The 19378-nt window shown below is 35.1% G+C and overlaps 1 protein-coding gene across 5 annotated transcripts in view; it reads left to right on the forward strand.

The window, feature by feature from the left end:
• Positions 1-339: 339 nt before the first annotated feature.
• Positions 340-19378, forward strand: part of LOC145246009 (uncharacterized) — a 747004-nt gene continuing 727965 nt past the window's right edge. For 2 of the 5 annotated variants that reach the window (XM_080107815.1, XM_080107816.1), the window contains exon 1: positions 340-1052. In XM_080107815.1, coding sequence (XP_079963941.1) covers positions 974-1052 — 79 coding nt within the window. In that variant the 5' untranslated portion in view covers positions 340-973. Of the gene's footprint in view, positions 1053-13938; positions 14080-19378 lie in introns of all 5 variants that reach the window. The other 3 variants (XM_080107817.1, XM_080107818.1, XM_080107819.1) reach the window with 3 other exon arrangements.

The raw sequence follows: 19378 nt of genomic DNA on the forward strand, positions 1-19378 counted from the left end.
ATACGCCATCTGAAAAGGCAGTTTGCTAACTGAAGGCACATTCAACAACCGTTGTTTGTTACCGCGCGTAGCGTAAATGGAAGCTGAAAAATGGCGGAAAGTGGTTTGTGGGTTCAGGGGGGTAATACCATGCAAACGGTAAATTTGCCCCGGGTTTGATTATCAGATTCGTTGTCAGCGATCTCGATTATCCCTAAAATAACAAATTAGAGTGGTCGGTGGTCTGTTGTAGCGTATCTGTATATTTACCGCAAATTTAAAGCGAAATTTAAAAAAAGGCCAAACTGCTTAAAAAAAGCTAAATTCGTGAAATTTGGCCTTCAAACGTCGAGTGGTTCTAAAATGGGTGATCGATTTACCAGAACGTTGGATTAAAAACTGAGCACCCACAACAAATATTTAAATATTGTTTTTTTTTTTTTTTGTAATCTGGTAGATTAGTGTTCATTCGATAATAATCCGCTGAAAAAAAATAAAATAAAAAAGACGAAATGAATAAAAAAAAAAGGGGGGGTACCGTTCGTACACATGAACCTTTTTTTTTTTTCTTGGAGCATGGGAGGGGAGGTAGTTAAATACTTGCAGCAAAAAAAAAAAAAAAAAAAAACTCGGAAAAATAGGGAGATTGGCGTTAGGAGGAAGATGGACCAAATGTTGATGGTGGTGTTACCGTGTTCACCTGTTCCATTCAAGTACAATGACTACTACTTAGTAGTAGGCATCCTCCCACCCACACGGTAACAAAAAAAAAAACAAAAAAACAAACAAACACAATACTTTATCATCATTTGCCTACTTTTTTTTTTTTCAAGATGCGGACTTATGTTGGACATTATTGACATTCACTTCGTTGATTTGCTTGAAGGACCGAAATTCAGCATTTCTCTTGAATTACCTTGTTTATTGGTTTTATTATTGATGTTATTGTTGTTCAACTACGCGTTCTGTTTCACCTGTGAAAAAGGAGCATACTATGGGAAACATGGCGTGCACTAAGGTATTTATTCCTAACAATTTAATTTTGAATGGGGTTGCATGTTTATGTAATCGAGGTTTGTTTACGAACTGCTGTTACAGCTGATGCACGTTTCGTTGTTGTTATCCTTGTCTACAATTGTTATAAAATTCATAGTTTTTTTATGAAATTTTCCAACTTAAAAGATTTTTTATTTTTAATTAAATGTAAAACTTACTCGCCTTACGCACTTTTTTTTTTTTTTTTTGAGGGAAATGATTTTACCTTCCAAATTATATTTTATTGTCTTTTCGTAAAAATCACATTTTTGCTAAAAACAACTTTTGACGTTGTAAATTATTGGCACATGAAGAATATGGGGGCTATGTAGTTTAGATAGAATTTTCAGGTTAAATTTATTTTTTACGGTATCTTTTGTTTATTAAATTGGGTGCTAATCCGCGCTATTTTTTAAAATCGTATTCCCAAGTTTAATTAAAGTTTTATGATATGTTTTTTATTCAATTGTAAGGTACAGAATAAGTATAAAACACCCTCCCTTCCGCATGTTAAGAATGGCTTTTTAAATAATAACGTTATTATTTCAGAGCACAGATCAATAAGTGTGCACTGCATGAGTACCTTAAATTGTTGTCTTATTCAGAATTCAACTTAAAAATCGCAGAAAACTTTTTATGATGTACTTACTTGTCATGGAATCAAGATGTCATATTCCAAACATCGCGTAAATTGATCAAGTAATTTTTTTTATATAGAAAATCATTTTTTGTTTGTTTGTTTTACGATTTTTAGCGATTTTAATGGTAAATTGTCGTTCTCCTTTACCTAAACTACTTTCGCTTTTTCTCGCTCACATGCCTTTATTCCGAATTCATAACAACGAGTAAAAGATCCATTTTTTTTTCTTTTACTTGCTTACTAAATTTAAAAAGTTATTCTAGCAAACTACTAAATAAAAATCAATATCTGCCAACTGCTATGAATTTGGGGGTAACGTGAGCGAGAAAAAGCAAAAGTAGTTTAGGGAGGCATCTCCTACAGGAGAAAATCGTAATAAAATCTGATTTTCTTAGTTAAAAAAATACTTGATCAATTTACGTGATTCTTGGAATATGACATCTTCGTTCCATGATGGGTACGTAAATTACAAAAATTGTATTTTCCTTTTTAATTAAGTCAAATTCGAAATAACAAAATTCTTAGGTGAAAGTACAAAATAGTTTTTTTTTTAAGTTTCCATGTTAAGATGGGTTTCTAGATATAGCGTTATTATTTCAGCATTATTTGTATTCTGTATAAGTTACAAGAAATTAAACTTTAAGTTCCTATTTACAATGCCTCCCCACGGGACAGAGTTAGACACCAGGGTCGTTTTTTAATGTGGAGAAAAGGAACAAAAATAAAAATTGTCTCAGTCGTGAAGGATTTCTCCTCCACTGACAGAGAACAAGAAATTGAAGTGTAGATCTGAAGAAATTAAACTTTAAGTTAATAATTTAAGTTAACACACGCACATTTTTTTAAGATAAATTATGATAGATTCTAAGAATTGGCAATTGATAAATTCATAATTTGTAATGTGTAAAAAAAAAAAAAAAAAAAAAAAAGCATCGGGTTATTTTTAACAGTTGGGCAAAATATTTTCATTTTATTTTACGGTGATCACTAGCATAAAATCAGTTTTTAATTTTGCGGAGACATGTTGCATTGTTGCACAGACAAGTGTCACCTTTACGCAAATATTGATACATTTTTATCACTATGCAATAAATGTTTTGGTTCTTAAATATTTTTCTGTCCGGAGAAAAATTCTTGTTTGTTACTTATTTGCCATGTTATTTGACCAAGAAGAAATTGGAGTTATCGCTCCCTACAATGGCTGCCGTCCGCATACTGCAGGAGTGCCGACAGCTTAGATCTGGCAATTTAAAACAAAAAATTTACAAACAAAAATTTTATCAAATCTAACATAAGTAATGCAGATAATTTAAACAAAAGTATTGATGTTTATTGTTTAATTTGCAACAGCAATTTAATTGCTATAATAATAATACACTTTGTGTATTTCTGTGATTCCCTAAAAATGTACTTTCGATTTACATACGCATTCTTATGTTAAGGCTATTTATGCCAGTTGAAGTCGATAAGCATCAATTAATCAAACATAATTCCCTGATGTCAAATACTTAAGAGAGTTCTAAAATGTATGCAAAAAGAAAAATCACTTCACAAACCAAAGAAAATAATATTCCCTCCTTTGTTATTTCATTTTGTTTCGTTTTATTTTATCATTGTGTTAAATCGTGACCATGGTCATAGATGGCCTGTTAGCTGAAAAATGACGTCATCGCCATAGGTCCTAGCAAGCAAGATAAGTGGAACACAGACTGTCGATAATGAGCAGACATTTTTTTACAGAAAGCGTTAGAAAACTTCCAAAATTGGATTTAAAAAGATAAACATGATACTTTGTACTGAAACTCATCCAATATTATTCAATTTCAAACATTGAATATTAAAACTTTTCAAAAATCTGTTGTAGAATTTAATTAAAAGTTTGAATTTTTCTTTTTCTAATATTTTTTTTTTTTTACTAATATTGTCATTCTCTTTGCGACAAAAATTATTTATAAGGGAATTCGATGAACTCCATATCAGCATTTTTTCAATTTGCTGAATAGTGTGACCCTCATCACAAGAGTTAACATGAAATAATCGATTTTGATCAGCCAAAATATTTAAAGTTATGTACATGACTAATTTTCTCTGATGAATCGAATGTAAAAAAGAATTGCATTTTGTAAGTTTGTTTATAACTTTATAATTATATAAGACAAAATTATTAGTTATATCATTTGGGTATAGCAGAGAACCTCTGTTAATACCCTGAAAGTAGCTGTTAAATTCAGCTATTTCTTCAACAGAAATTTCTATCTCTCACGGATATTAAATTTTTGCAGCCATTGCATTTCAGTTTTTTGAAAACTGCATGACAGCAATAACCTGCTCAGTATAATATAACAGGAAGTACTTCCTTGCATTGATTAACATCATCTTTTGTTACATCTATGTTAAATTTATAAACATGTAACTCTTGCTCCCTTGTCATTTCATCCCAGTTAGTTTCTTTTAAATTTTTCAATTCAATAGTTTGATTATTAATTGGTAAGCTCAATTTTAAAACTGGCAACATTCTGAGTTTTTTTCACATTCATACACCTGACGTATCGATATATTATATTGATCACCACTAAGTTATCAATACTGGCCAAACCTTGCCTCAAGGTTATCTGTCTGAAACTTTCCTGGTAATATATACACCATGTTCAGTACATTTATACAATATTTAGTCAATTCTAAAATTGTGTAAGTAGTATGTTGCAAAGCAGTATATGTGTCCTTTGTTAACTTACCAGTTTTTCCAGGAATGCTATTCCAAGTTTCTAACCAGTCACAGAACACATTTAGGAAACTATAATTATCACTATTTAATGTAAGTGGATTAGCATATTTATTACGAAGTCGACAACCTTTATATGGTGTTTTCACATTCAGTATTGTCCACCAAATATAAAATATTCGAATGTATTCTGCGATTTCTGCATAATTTGGCAAGCATTCCTGTTTTCCTAAGGTTAGCAAACCTTGAATAGTATATTCGTTGAAAATTTGCAAAACCAAATTAACATTTAGCCTTTCAAAAGTAGTCCGAGAAAGAGCTTTTGAAGTCAACTTATAGCAATATTTCACAAGTGATTGAGATTCTAGGGCATAAAGTTTATGTAAGCTAGAAAATGGAGCACTTTGGATGTTATCTAATTCATGATTCCCATTATAACAAACTTTTGGGAACATCATGCATTTACGTTCATCTTTTTGGCCAAGTCAATTGTTTCTAATGCATTTTAATATATGCACTGAGTCGAATAAAAAGAAAAGAGGGCTAGACGTTCTAACTGGATGGGGATATACAATTGAAGGCTTTGATGGGCTACAAAAGAAAGACATAGCTTTTTTATTTATTGCATTATTATCTGTTATAACAGATAATACCTTAAACCTTATATCTTCTAAGCCAATTATTACACGTTTGATTATGTCAAATAAGTGCTCAGCGAGAAGACATTTAGTTGGCATAACATGCACAACATCCTTATATTGTGAGAATACACTGCTAAGCATAAAAGCAAATGCACTTGTGGCAGGTTCATTGCTGTTGTTAGCTAAGCCAACAATATTACCACCTTTATAATCAAGATAAGGTTTGAGATGTATTTCATCAACAAGTAAAGATACTGTGATGTCATTCCGCATTAGTAACTTGAACTTACTTTTAATATACATGAGAAAATTGTTATCGTGTTGTTCAATGACAGGATTCATAGAAGTTGATAAGATTAATCTTCGAATGGTTGAATAGCATGGTAAAATTACATTTTTAGTGTCTCTTAACAGTCTGTACCCTCTAGGGGAGAGTTATATAATGACAAAAAACGATAAAATAAAAATTAAGGTAAATCCTTTTAAATTACCACTTTTGTAGGTTTTTGGGGGTGCTGAAAACGAAAATAATGTTTAAAATTACGGCAAACTAGTAGTTTCCAAGATATAAAGAGATGGTAGTTAAAAAAAAAAAAAGGGGGGATAATTTAACCTAAAACGACCACCCACTTTATGGCCAATTTTTTTTTTTTTTTTTTTTTTTACATGGGCAACGAACAATTTTTTTAAAAATTACATTTTCGCCTCAAACAAGGCGAAGTGCCTCTTTGATATAGGAATAAACACAACTAAACGTAAAATGAGTACCTACGGTTGACCCTCTCTCCCTGACAAAAATTCTGTTTACACTTTTTAAAAGGAGGTGCTCATTTTACGTTAAACTGTGTTCATTGTACGTTGACTCCCAACCCCCAACATGAAGGTGGCCATACTCATTTTTCTTCGCTTTTATTTGTTAAAAAGAAAGCGCCCTAAAAAAAAATGATAGTCATAAAGTGGGTGCTCATTTTACGTTAAATTTTTATAGAAAAGTGACCCCCCCCATTTTTTAAAACTAACATTTTTCTTCATATCTTGGAAACTACACGTTTGCTGTAATTTTAAACGTTATTTTCGTTTACAGCGCCACTAGCAGTATCAGAATTTTGGGGGAATTTTTGACAACCCTAACACAAAACTGCAAATAACATATACAAAACTCGTAATTTCTCCGTTTAAAGTGGGTTGTTTATTTTCTTTATGTAATATACTTCCAAAATAAACTATTAAAACTGTTTAAAAAATAACAGAAATATTATTTTTTTATTGCCAACATTTTGTAAACACTTTTTTCTAAATAAAAAATAATATTTCTATTTTTTTTTTTTTAAACAATTTTAATAGTTTATTCTCCAACATTCTGACTCCTACAAGGCCACGGCATTTACCACAAATAATTATTAATAAGCTTTTGGGATAACAAAAACGGTCATAAACTTTAAAAAAAAGTCTAATCTATTGTGAGAATTTTTAATTGGTTGACTTGCCGAGGGTAGGTCGGTGGGGAAGAAAGGAGTGCTGGTAGCTGTGACCAACACGGCCGGTGGTCCATTAATCAAAGAACCTGAGTGCCTATTCCTTACAAGTTAAATAGACATTCCAGTCACGCGTGAATCTCGTTGACTGAGAGTTGAAGTAGATAAAAGGGGTGGCCACTCTACTGTTGTTGTAGTAGTTGTTGCTGTCTTTTAGACAAATTACACATCGACCATCGTTACTTTTACAAGGAAAGACTGCTTGTAAGCAACGTCGACATTTCGTTGCAAGACTTAAACCGTCTTTTCTTTCCCCCCATTACTTGTCGGTAAGCTAATTCCGAGACATTGCAACGAAATTAATGAGTAAGGACTTTATTTCTATTTAAATGACTGTCATTTTTTTTGTGTGCATAAATATCCGCGTCAGTAATGGTAAAAAGGTTTTATAAAACAGTAATGACCGTCATCTAATGAAACAAAGTGTAACTGATTCTTTTCTGTTTTAAAATACATACATTGAAACGAAATTGATTTCTCCTCTTTGGAGTTGGATTATTCTAGTGTTCAACTGAATTCATAACATGGATGATTCAGTCTCAATGGAGGACCTGAAGCTGAAACAAGAACTTCTTCAAAGAAAAATACTAACTACCCTGGAAGGGTTAGAAAAGGAAGAGAAGAATTCTGAAGAAGTGCTTTCTCTATTTAAGCGAGAAATAGAGGACTGGTTGGAAGAGCTTGAGTGTGTCTCATTTGGCATGGAGGATCACTTGGCTGCAAGAGGACAAGCGGAAGCATTGGCAAGCTTAAGTCTAGCTTCATTCCACTTTAAATATGGAGCGAGACAGCGTTTAAGTTCTCTGCGGAAAGCTGACCAGAGTGAACACCCAGCAGTTACCTCAATGGAAGATGTTGACTCAACCTCTAGTCATGGCAACCCGGTTACTTCAGAAAATGAGAGATCGCCACCCTCCAAACCAACAGCCCATTCTTCATTTTCTGTGGAGCCATTTAAAATAAAGTTGAAGGGACCACGCTTTGATGGTAAGAACTTCGACACCAACAAGAGGAGCATCAAGGACTTCTTGACAAAGTTTGAAAATTGTGCCAGGTCCATAACATCAAACACGAAAAGACTATATTTTTTTAGGTGCTCCTTGGAAAGTAGGGCCCTCCAACTTATAAATCATCTCTCTCCCTCTGAAGATAGTTACACTATGGCCCCTAAGCTATTAAAGGACCAATATTTGGACGAGGAGGAGATAAGAGGTGAAATAATTAAGGAAATATTAGATTTCCAGTTAGATAATCCCCAAAACCTGGAAGGATTAAAATATTTTATGATAAAGACCCAGGAGGATTGTGGGAGCTAAAGGCCTCGTATAGTTGTGACTTATATGACGATAAGTCAGCTGGAGCAATAATAATAGCACAAGTGTTATTTGCAAAATTCCCACCCGAAGTAAAGGGAGAACTCTTACGAATCTCTGGGACTACCTACCCGACATTGTCCGCACTATTGAAGGAAACACCAAGAATAGTGAAACAAATGCTAGTTGCCAGACAGCCGACCAAGGTACTGATGTGATGTCCAAACCTAGGCTGCAACCTAAGGTTAAGCCAGAGGAGACAATCAAAACCTTGTCTCTTAAAACTTTTAATACCGAATTGAGATCCGAGGTAAGATGCGACTTTTGCAAAAGCAATAAACATTTGTCTGCGGACTGTGGCAACTATACGACCCATGAAGCCAGGATAACCCGATGTAGAGAGCTGCGTCTTTGTTTTTGGTGCCTAAAGAGATCTCACTTGGGGAATATGTGTCTATTAAGGACATCAAGAAAAATTTGTTGCCATAGTTGCAACTCTAAAGGACACATAACTGCTATGTGCTCAACTGTTACGAGTAGTATGCAGGTTGATACCTGCCTACATACAAAAGACGGTAATGCTTTCCTTTCTCCCATAATTGAAATAATAGTGCAAAGAGGGGATAAAAAAAAGATGAAGGTAAACTGCCTGTTAGACACTGGCAGTCAAAGAACTTATTTGGACTTTAATTTTAAAGAAACTAAATTGCCTCTCCTTCACAAAGGATAAAATAATGGAAGTAAAGACCTTTTTAGGAACGAGTCCTAAAACCTTTTAGGAAATCTCGTTGGGATTGAATTTGATGCCCGGCAAAACACATACTCTTCAGATTCTTGCGACCAAGTTGAAGCCTTGAAGGATTTACTCAGATTCTTGGAAATTTAAAGAATCGCAGACTGGCTGCAAAGTTTAATGCAGAGGATTTGGTTACTATAGATGGGTTACTTGGACTCAACGCAATCCAGTACCTGGAACCTTTAAAGATAGTCCCTTGCATGTATGGAGCAGCATTCGAGACCAAAAAAGGACTAATCCCCTTTGGAAACAGGTGTTCTTTTCTATATAACCAAATAAGAACACAGATTAATTATGCAGAGGTGTTGGCGAAAACTCCACCACTTCCATCTTCCAGAATCAACTACGTGGTTCACCCAGAGGAATCCTACCCAGACCCCCTAAAAAATTGGTTTGAAGAGAGTAGTGTCCAGCGAAGGTTGGAAAACATGTTCAACTTTGAATCTATTGGATTACCCATTGACGAGAAATTCTCCACCTTGAATGAAGAGAAGATTGAGCAGTTTAGTGATTCCATCACATACAAAGATGGTCTCTATCATGTACAACTTTAGTGGTATGAAGATAAATTAAAATCGGTACCTTCTAATTACAATGCTGCTATTCGGGTGCTAGAAAAGGTTAATAAGGATCTGGAGAAGAAAAACTTGTATAATCAGTATCTGCAAGTTTTTCAACAACAAGAAGACGAGGGTATTATTGAAGAAATAATTGTGCCTCCCAAACAATTTAAAGACTATATATGGATTCCCCATAGGCCAGTGCTAAAACTAACAGACTAGACTACTACCAAGGTGAGATCGGTATTTAATTGTTCTTATAAGCATAAGGGCTCAATATCATTGAACGAAGCAGCATATCCTGGAGTGAACCTGATGAGTGACATGTTAAAATTGATGATCCGATTCTGAGCAAACCGATATATCTTGTTGGCTGACATCAGAAAAGCATTTCTGATGATTCGTCTGACATCGGAAAAGGATTGTAATCAGTTTTGCTTTTTTCTGAAGAAAGGTGAAAAATTACATTGCTACAGGTACAAAACCCTTATTTTTGGCTTCAATACAAACCCTTTTATTTTAAATTACGTGTTAAAGTTTCATGCAGAGAAGTTCCCTTTGGATGAATGTTCGGAGGCACTGAAATCCAGTTTTTCTGTTGACAACCTAGTGAAAACTGCGAATAATGCAGAAAAATCTATCTGATTTGTATACCTCTGCAAGAGAGCGTCTGCAGAAGGGAAATTTTAATTTACAGTCTTGCAATTCCAACTGTGTAACACTCCAAAAGAAAATGGAGGCAGATGGAACGTTATCAGGATTCGACTCTGGTTGGGAAAAGATGCTGGGGTATCAATATGACCCTGTCCAAGATTCTGTAAGAGTCTCCCCACCATCATGCGATTTGGAGGCATCAACTAGGAGGAAAATATTATCAGAGACCTCAAAGGTATTTGATCCTTTGTCTCTGTATCTACCTGTGACAGTGCGAGGTCGTTTATTGATGAGAGAAATATGGAGACAAAAACTGAATTGGGATGATATGGTTCCTCAAGGTATGAGTTCAGTTTGGAGAACGTTGGCAAAAGATTTATCAGCGTTAGACTCTGTATCTTTCTCCAGGAGATGAAGGAAAAGATACAAAATTATTCTTTTTCTGTGATGCGTCTAAAGCCGCATATGGGTTTGCGGTATATGCTGTACAGGATGGAAATTCATCCTTGGTATTTGCCAAAGTGAAAATGGCTCCTTTGCAGGGAAAATCCCTCCCAACGTTGGAACTTCTAGCAGTATTTTTAGCAATGCTTCCCTTTTATAAAAGAGTCCTTAAAGGACATTCTTATAAAAGATGTCTATGTAATCACAGATGCTCAGGTAGTTCTGTCCTGGATTTTGGCTGACTTCGTCCAAACGAAAAATGTATTTGTACGAAATAGATTGCAGGACATAGCTCAAATGTCTGAGAAAGTTAAATCTGATTTTAACATAAAGATAAACTTTCAGTACACTTCTACAGATGACAACCCGGCCGATTACATCACCAGAGGTTTGACTATCAAGAAATTTAAGGAAAAGTTTTCTCTTTGGTATGAGGGACCGACATGGATAAGGCAAGAAGAATCCTCTTGGTGCCATCGTGAGTTGGGTTGCCTTTCAAAAGTTCAAATGGAGCGGATTGGCGCTTCAGTAAATTATGCCACAGAGAATGAAGTGGCTACATCAGAAGTCAAATTGGAAAAATTCTCCAGTTTAAGTAAGTTGATCTGTGTAACTTCACTGATATTCAAGTTCATCAACAAGTTAAAAAAGAGGGAGATGGATCCTGAGTTACAAGCAAATGCCTACCTGATCAAGACAATGCAAAAACAATCCTTTTCAAGGGAATTGGACTTTTTGTTGGACCCTGGAGGAAATAGCATGGCAAAACTGGTGAAGAATTTGAATCTATTTTTGGACCACAAAGGCATTATACGATCGATGGGAAGAATAGGAAAATCAGAATATCGCTCATATGATGTCCAAAATCCTATTTTATTCGGAAAAGAGCATTATCTAACAAGATTGATTATTCAAGAATATCACCAAAGAAACCAACACTTAGGCTTGGCCACAACATTGAATAAAATACGTTTGGCAGGTTATTGGATACCACAAGCCAGACAGGCTGTTAAAAATGTGGTTAGTACTTGTGTGAAATGTAAACGCTATAAAGCCGTTCCCTTTTCAATACAAAATTCGACCAACTTACCAGCCCCTCGGGTGAATTTTGTCAGGCCCTATCTACATACCGGTGTGGATTTTACCAGCCATATGTATGTTAAAGGACAAGAGAAAGACTATAAAATGTACATTCTTCTATTTACATGTATGAGTATTAGGGCTGTACATTTGGAACTGGTTCCGGATATGACTGTGAAATCATTTATTCAAGCATTCATTAGGTTCACGAACGTGAATGGAATCCCTACACACCTTTATTCGGATAATGCTTGCACATTTAATGCTGCTGCCAGAATCATTAACCGGGGCATGATAGCAGACAAATTCAAGGAAAGATTTTTCCCATATGACTTAAAACATTGCACAATTCCACTGTTTTCACCTTGATATGGTGGTAGTTGGGAGAGGTCTATCAAGATCATAAAATCTTGCTTATATAAAGCAATAGGAAGAGATAAAGTAGACTATTTTGGTTTAACAATTTTGTCTGATGTGCAAAGGGCAGTAAATAGCCGCCCCCTGACATATAGGAGCTCTGAGGATGCTGATCTGAATGTCTTAACCCCTAACTCTCTCATGAATGCGAATGTTGGTCAGGGAATAATAATGCGGTTGGAAAACCAGGATTTGGAAACAATCGATCATATTAGTCGAAGTGACTTGATTCAAACCCTGTGTTCCCGGGAAGAAAGCCTGATTAAATTTAGGAAAGTTTGGAATGAGTCTCAGAGAAAGAGCAATGAGCTTGTGTGATTGTTCTTTTGAAGATAAAGTAAAACCAGGAGATATAGTGCTCATAAAAAGCCCTCTGAAAACAAGGCCTTTCTGGTCCCTAGGTGAAGTTCTGCAGCTAATCCAAGGAAGTGATGAATTGGTGCGCATGGTGAAGGTGAGGAAAGGGAATGGAGCTATAGACACATACTCTATCAAGTATCTCTTTCCTCTGGAAATCTCTCAACAGCCTGGAGAACCTGACCCGATAGGCATGGAACAATCGAGTTCACAGGATATAAGCCAGGACCCTCAATGGAGAGAGAGTACTATAATTTGGATCTGTCCTAGCTGTAACAGACCTGAGGATACCAGACCTATGATAGCATGCGATAGATGCAATGACTGGTTTCATTTCAGCTGTGTGGTTCTAACTGAAGCACCACCAGAAGATGAACAATGGTTCTGTCCAACTTGCAACCCCCAAGGAGTTGTAACTGGTAGACCCAGTTTAGCAGGAGTCTAAACAAACTGTTTTATTCTCTTAAAGATTTTTTTTCTTTTTTGTGGGAAATGTGTGAGAATTTTTAATTGGTTGACTTGGCAAGTCAACCAATTAAAAATTCTCAAAGTTAAATTCTTACAAGTTAAATAGACATTGCAGTCACGCGTGAATCTCATTGACTGAGAGTTGGAGTAGATAAAAGGGGTGGCCACTCTACTGTTGTTGTAGTAGTTGTTGTCTTTTAGACAGATTACATTTCGACCATCGTTACCCATTTGTTATTTTTACAAAGAAAGACTGCTTGTAAGCAACGTCGACATTTCGTTGCAAGACTTAAACCGTCTTTTCTCCCCCCCCCCCCCGCTCGTCGGTAAGCTAATTCCGACCGAGACTATTTCAGGCTGATATAAATATTGCACAGTGAAATAGTTGAACTAAAAAGATGATTTTTTGGTATTATTATACAAACACCGTGACAGCGTTAGGGTTTAGGGTTTAGGGTTAGGGTTAATTCGCTGTCACGGTGTTTGTATAAATTTACCGATTTTTCTTATTTAGAATTATTTAAACAAGGAATTCTGTTTTTACGATATCGCTTTTATTAAATTGTTAGGTGAAAGTACATAATATTTTCACCATACTCCCCATTTTAAATAGGTTTCTAAATAATAATTTATTATTTCAGCACATAACTTAAATTACATGTAAAATTCATTTTTTATATACATACTTTCATTTTTATTTTAAAATACGTTCTAAAAAAATAAATAAAAATAAAAAAAAGGCGCGTTTTTTTTTTTTTTTTTTTAAATTTTTTAAAAATATCTCAAACATTTTAACACTTACTCTGCTATATTTAGATGGAATAAAATCCTTTCTTTTTATTGCATTAATTCACTGGTAAATTATTTCCTTTTTTTCTGGGAAATGAAAACACAGTAACTTTTGGTCTATTTTTGTAGTTACCTCGGCATTTTGGAACTATACATCTCGACGGCATGTTTACATTTATTTAACCCTCCAAAACTTTAAACACCAACTTCCGGTTTAGTCATGAGACATGTGACCAAATTTCAACAGACTGATGTTCATGATGTCACCAGGCTAAATTATAGTCGTCGCTAGACCATCATATTACGGTAGCCACGGTTAAGTGTACAAACATCTATTAACAGTTGTTAGGGTGCTTGTGCGTATTAGCCCCCGTGGTGGTCGACGTTGTCGTGGTAAAATTCAAAATAAAACCGGATTGTTCAAAAACAAAATATTTTTATTTACAAATAAATGAGTTTAAAAAAATAAAATGTAAATAAAACGCTAAGTCATTTTTTTTTTTGTCAGTTTCAGGAACCGTAGTTTCATTTTGTGTAGTTGCACTTCGGCTATTATCGAATTTCACGACAGGTGCTTGTACAGACCAGCTATGGAGACTCATCTCTACAAGCAGTGGTTGTTAATGAAAAGATTGACTTCAAAATTTAGGTATGACAATACTTTGTTGTTCATTTTTTCTTTTCAACAACACAAATTCTGACTTAATGACTCTTGAGTTTCCAGGTTTGATGAATTTTTAGTTAAACAGTGATTTAGAAGAACGTCTGGATGAAGGAAGTCACCTGGTAGAGATGGCCATATCTAACTGAAATTGGATAAGGGTTACTATCTTCCATGAAAAGCACCAAGCATTTTCATTAAAATATTAATCAACTTTATTCATCAGGACCACTGCAGAATTGCTTGGTCAGTTGGCTTTCCTCACAAACAGAATATGGCATTCTAGAGTTCCATCTCGTTTGTATTTGCTGCAAAATAAAAAGATAAGCAACATGAAATCTACTTGAGAACTAATTTGTATTTTCCCATTAATGAAGTTATAGGATACATTTTCGGGACCCTTAAAGATAAATTAAACCGGGTTGTCAGTCCATAGAAAGGGTTACCAATTTACATCCCATAATAAAGAAATAAGAATAAATTCAGGAAAAGATGACACTTGATAAAGGATATGGAATTGCTGTATTAATATATAAACAAAATTTATTTATATGTTAGGAATATAAATTTATATTGTTCCAACATGATTGTTTTCTTGTGTTGAACATTCATAATGAAGGATTACTGGAGTGAGGATTTTGTGAGAATAGCACGAGGCTTGAAATTACTGATTTTCATTGTAAGAGTGCCGCACAAGGGTTTAAAATCAAAGTGGCTATTTTATGAGGGAAACGGTCCATAATCCATATAAGCGAATATGTGTATGTGTGTGTTCGTATCTTAAGGACAGTAGTTTGAAATAAGATTGTTTAAAAGGAGGCTTAACTCCTTGCTTGATGTGGTAAATTTCCATGCTGGGTATTGAAGTTCATCTGTGTCGCGTGTAAAATAATGACTGGTGTTTTTATGTCTCATGAAGACGGAGTTTCTTTGAACACATATTGCACTTAAGAAATTAAATAGAAAACTGGTTGGATTTTTGCAGGTTAATCTTTATATACAGGCTTTCTCAAATGTTCCAGGCTGTTTACTGTATTTATATGTGAGGGAGCGTAACATAGTTCCTTTTCTTTTACGTGTGAGGTGGTCACATCATAATGTCATGTTCCTATGTGTCTTTCATATGCGTAGGCGTTTCAAAGCGGTGATCGCTGGGAAATGTTCCTACCGGGTATTTATTCCAGTCAGACATAGCGGTTTGCTACCATACTCCCCTCATAAATGAGAAGTTGATTTAAAGAAAAAGAAATAAAAAAACGACAATTCACTGAGTATAAGGAGCAAATCGGAGTAGACACTTTATGTGTCTGCCAGATTTGGTAAAAGTTATAGCACCAGGTAGCACGGTATCATTAGGTGCGACTTTAGTTAAAGAATCTCCTGAGATTTGAGTCTGTCTCACTGTGGTGCTATAGTCCATATGAAACATGATGTCACCAATTTCTGTGTCGCTTGGATGCCTGGGTGCGATAAATTGTGTAATTTCAAAAAACTGCTCATCTGTGTTGATGAGATATGGTTGGACGTTCATGTTGAAACTGTTGAAACTAGGAAACTGTTGTAAGTTGTTTAATTCTTTGTCATTCTCTTGGTCCTTAGTGATCTCATGAAGGTTCATATCATGAACAGGTTGTATGGCGTTGATATGCATACATGATAGTGTGTCAGCAGTCATATTTTCAGTGCCTTTGATATATTTAATGTCTGAAGTAAATTGTGAGATGTAATCTTTGTGCGATTGTTTGCCAGGCTGAGCGAATAAAGCATGTGACAGTGGTTTGTGAAATTTGGGCCACCCGACATAAATTTGGGCCTCCTAACATGAATTGGAAATGCTTTATCATAGAATAAGCAGCGAGCAATTCCCTACCAAAATACTGTATTTTCTTTTGGCATCTTAGAGTCTTCTAGAAAAGAAGAATAATGGCTGCCATGAACCATCAATGAATTATTGTAACACTCCTCTGATGTCCACATCGGAAGCATCTATGAATAACATAAGTGATGCATATGTTTTGGGAAAAACCAACAATGTTGCGTTTGCTAAGGTCTTTTTTAAAATTGAGAAAAAGTGTAATTCATGTTCACTTAATGTAATCCCTTCATTCTTTTTTTTTTTTATTCTGAAGAAGATCAGTTAAGGGCTGTGCTAACTCGGCGCAGTGAGGTAAGAAACACCTAATTAAACCAAAGAATTTCTGCAGTTTACGTAGAGAAGTCGAAACGGGATAATCAACAATAGACTGAAATTTCTCAGGCAGGGAACAAATGCGTGTAAATACGTGTACACTAGGAGAAGTCCACACGTGACTGCATCTGAATCGTTGAAATGCTTGGGCTGCATTTCTCAATTCAAACGGCATTTGAAGGAATTTAAAATGTCTAAATGTCTAAGTAATGGCAGTCTTGAGAATGTCTTCGAGGTCAACAGGAATTAGATTGTACGCGTGCATGAGGTCGATTTTGGAGAAAATTGATTTTCCATTGAGTGAATTGGAAAAATCCTGCAAGTAAGGGATTGGATAGTTATCCAATCCTGTTTGGCTGTTAAGTGCCTCATAATCCCCACAAAGGCAACAGTCACCCGATGTCTTCTTGGGGACCATGTGGAGCGATGACAGCCAGTTGTTTTGAGACTGTTAAATGCCCAAATTTAGCATGTGTTGGAATTCTTGTTTAGTTGCCTTTTAAGTGGTTGGGTCGGAATCTGTGAGTGCACGCTTACAGGCAGACCTTGGAGCTGTATATGGCACGTGACATCATATTTGACAGTATCGTCCATGTAGACAGGTCGAGTAATATTTGGCAAACATCAAAGTATTTTAGTGTATGTGTCTTCCATGTTTTTTAATATGACTGGGCTTATTTTTGCCGATTCGTTGATTCTACCTTGTACTCATTGTCCAGTATTATTATCCATTATTCTCTCGTGTTTGATGTCAATAAGTATGCTGGAACAGTGTAGGAAATCTGCCCCTAGAATTGAGAATGGGAGCTTCACCACCATAAATATCCATTGAAATGTGCGTTTCAAACTTAGTTCTAATGTCATTGATTTGTGACCGTAGGTTGGAATGGGGGAATGGTTTGCAGCTTGTAAAAGGATCACTGTCTGTGTTCGCCATTCCTTTACTAGTTTGCTCAGGATAATGCTCACTTCTGCTCCTGTATTGATGAGAAAATGTATGCTGGAATTCCTGTCGGTGATATAGGAAGTGCAACGCGTATGAAGCCAGCCAGGGGTGTCAGTTGCATTTACAGCTTGGCCGTGTCGTTTAGATGTTTATGTAAATGCGCAGAGCTTTCAACATTTTGCAGCTTTTTCTCCAAAATGCTGATGATAATGGCATAATTGCGTATCATTGCTGTTGTCTCGACAAGGGTACCGGTTTTGACTCTTAGAGCATCAGTGACAAAAGCTGCCCTGTTGAAGACAGTTATAGCCTATGCTGTCTTGTGGTTAGATTCCACATCTGCTTGCTTAGCTTCTGTATGAGTTTAGCTTGCTTTTTAAGATAGTGAAGCAATGACGTGGTTGAACGTGGTAAGCTCGTTACAGATCCTTTGAGTATAAAATTGGGCCTCTACATGTGCGAACCAAAACATTAGGTCGTCTACTCAAAAATGCGGGAGCTTTACTATCACAAGTGTAGTTGAATTTGATGACACTCTACCGTATACCGTGTGAATGTTCTAGTCCACAACTGTCATCCGATTATTCCTCAATCTCTATCCATATACTGCAGGGGTTATGATTTATTAAATTAATAAAATGTTTGCCATCACTATTTTATTAGTGATGTTATTTGAAATGTCAATCCTTATTCCCTCTGAGTGTTCATCAGATTCCAAATTTATAGCAGAGTCACCAATTGTGGGATGTATTTTCTGTAGGTGACCAATCAGAAATCACCAATTTGTGGCATATATTAGCGAGACCCTTAAAGGTAAATTTAACAGTCGTCAATTCATAGAAAGGTTCACCAATCTACACTCTTACATAAGGTACTAAAAAATAAAAGAAATAAATTCCAGAAAAGATGACACTCTATAAAGAACATAGAATTACTGTATTAATATGAAATAAACATTTATTTATGTGTTAGGAATATTAATTTATATTGTTTCAATATCTGTTTTCTTGTGTTGAATATTCATAATGAAGGATTACTGGAGTGAAGATTTTGTGAGTAGGGCATGAGGCTTGAAATTACTGATTTTTTTATAAGAGAAAAATCATAACGGGTGTTTACATCTCATGAAGACGGAGTTTCTTCGAACACTTGTTGCACTTAAGAAATTGAATAGAAAACTGGTTGGATTTTGGCGGGTTAATCTTTATATACAGGCTTTCTCAAACGTTCCAGGCTGTTTACTGTATTTATACATGAGAGAGCATAACATAGTTCCTTTTATTTTATATGTATGTGTGGTCACATTATAATGTCCTGTTCCTATGCGTTTTTCATATGCATAGGTCTTTCAAAGCGGTGATTGCTGTAAAATATCCCTGCCAAGTATTTATTCCAGCCGAGCATTGTGGATTGCTACAAAGTGAACAGAAAGTGGTAGGCTTCAAATGTGCATGTTTGTGGCGTGTTTATCACTTGTGTATCAATAAGCCAACTAAATTACAACTCAATATAATGCAAAATATTACATGTACGTATAAACAAAAATAAATCTTTCATGTAACTGCTACATTGCTAAAAATGAGAGAAACTTTATTGGTTGTAGCAGTACATGACCATAAATTTGAAATTAACATTTATGTGTTTTGTTATGTTAAAAGGTGCAACAATAACTCCATACTAAAAATAACAAGATTGACAAGAAACATTTAATGTTTTGATAGCTACAATAAAATAATAAAATAATAAAATAAATAGATAGCACAATAAAAATTTGGTTTGAATTTGAGTATTAAAAAAATGTCCAATTTTATACTTGAAAGGAAAGAGGAATGAATGAATCGAAAGATAAATGCTTTTAAGAGTACTTATTCCTTTTTGCCGATGAAGTATATTTTCTTCAGCTTTTAGTGGTTTGAAGCAAAGAAGTATTGTCGGATTCAACTCCAAAAGCAGATCTTTTTCTCGCTTGCTTAGTTTCTCTTCTTTTTTCCTTGGTTCTCAAAACCTCATCTATTCATCTCTCCCACAACGTTCTGGCTGTTCATACTTTATTTTAGACGCGCATGCTTCCCATTGGTCGGATTAATTTCTATTATTTTTATTTTTCTCAGCAGAAAAGTGTGTGGAGCTAATGCGCAGAGATGCTTTTGTAC

Source organism: Euprymna scolopes, chromosome 23, assembly GCF_053919585.1.
Source record: "Euprymna scolopes isolate OS-2025 chromosome 23, ASM5391958v1, whole genome shotgun sequence".
NCBI classification, from domain to species: Eukaryota; Metazoa; Mollusca; class Cephalopoda; order Sepiida; family Sepiolidae; genus Euprymna; species Euprymna scolopes.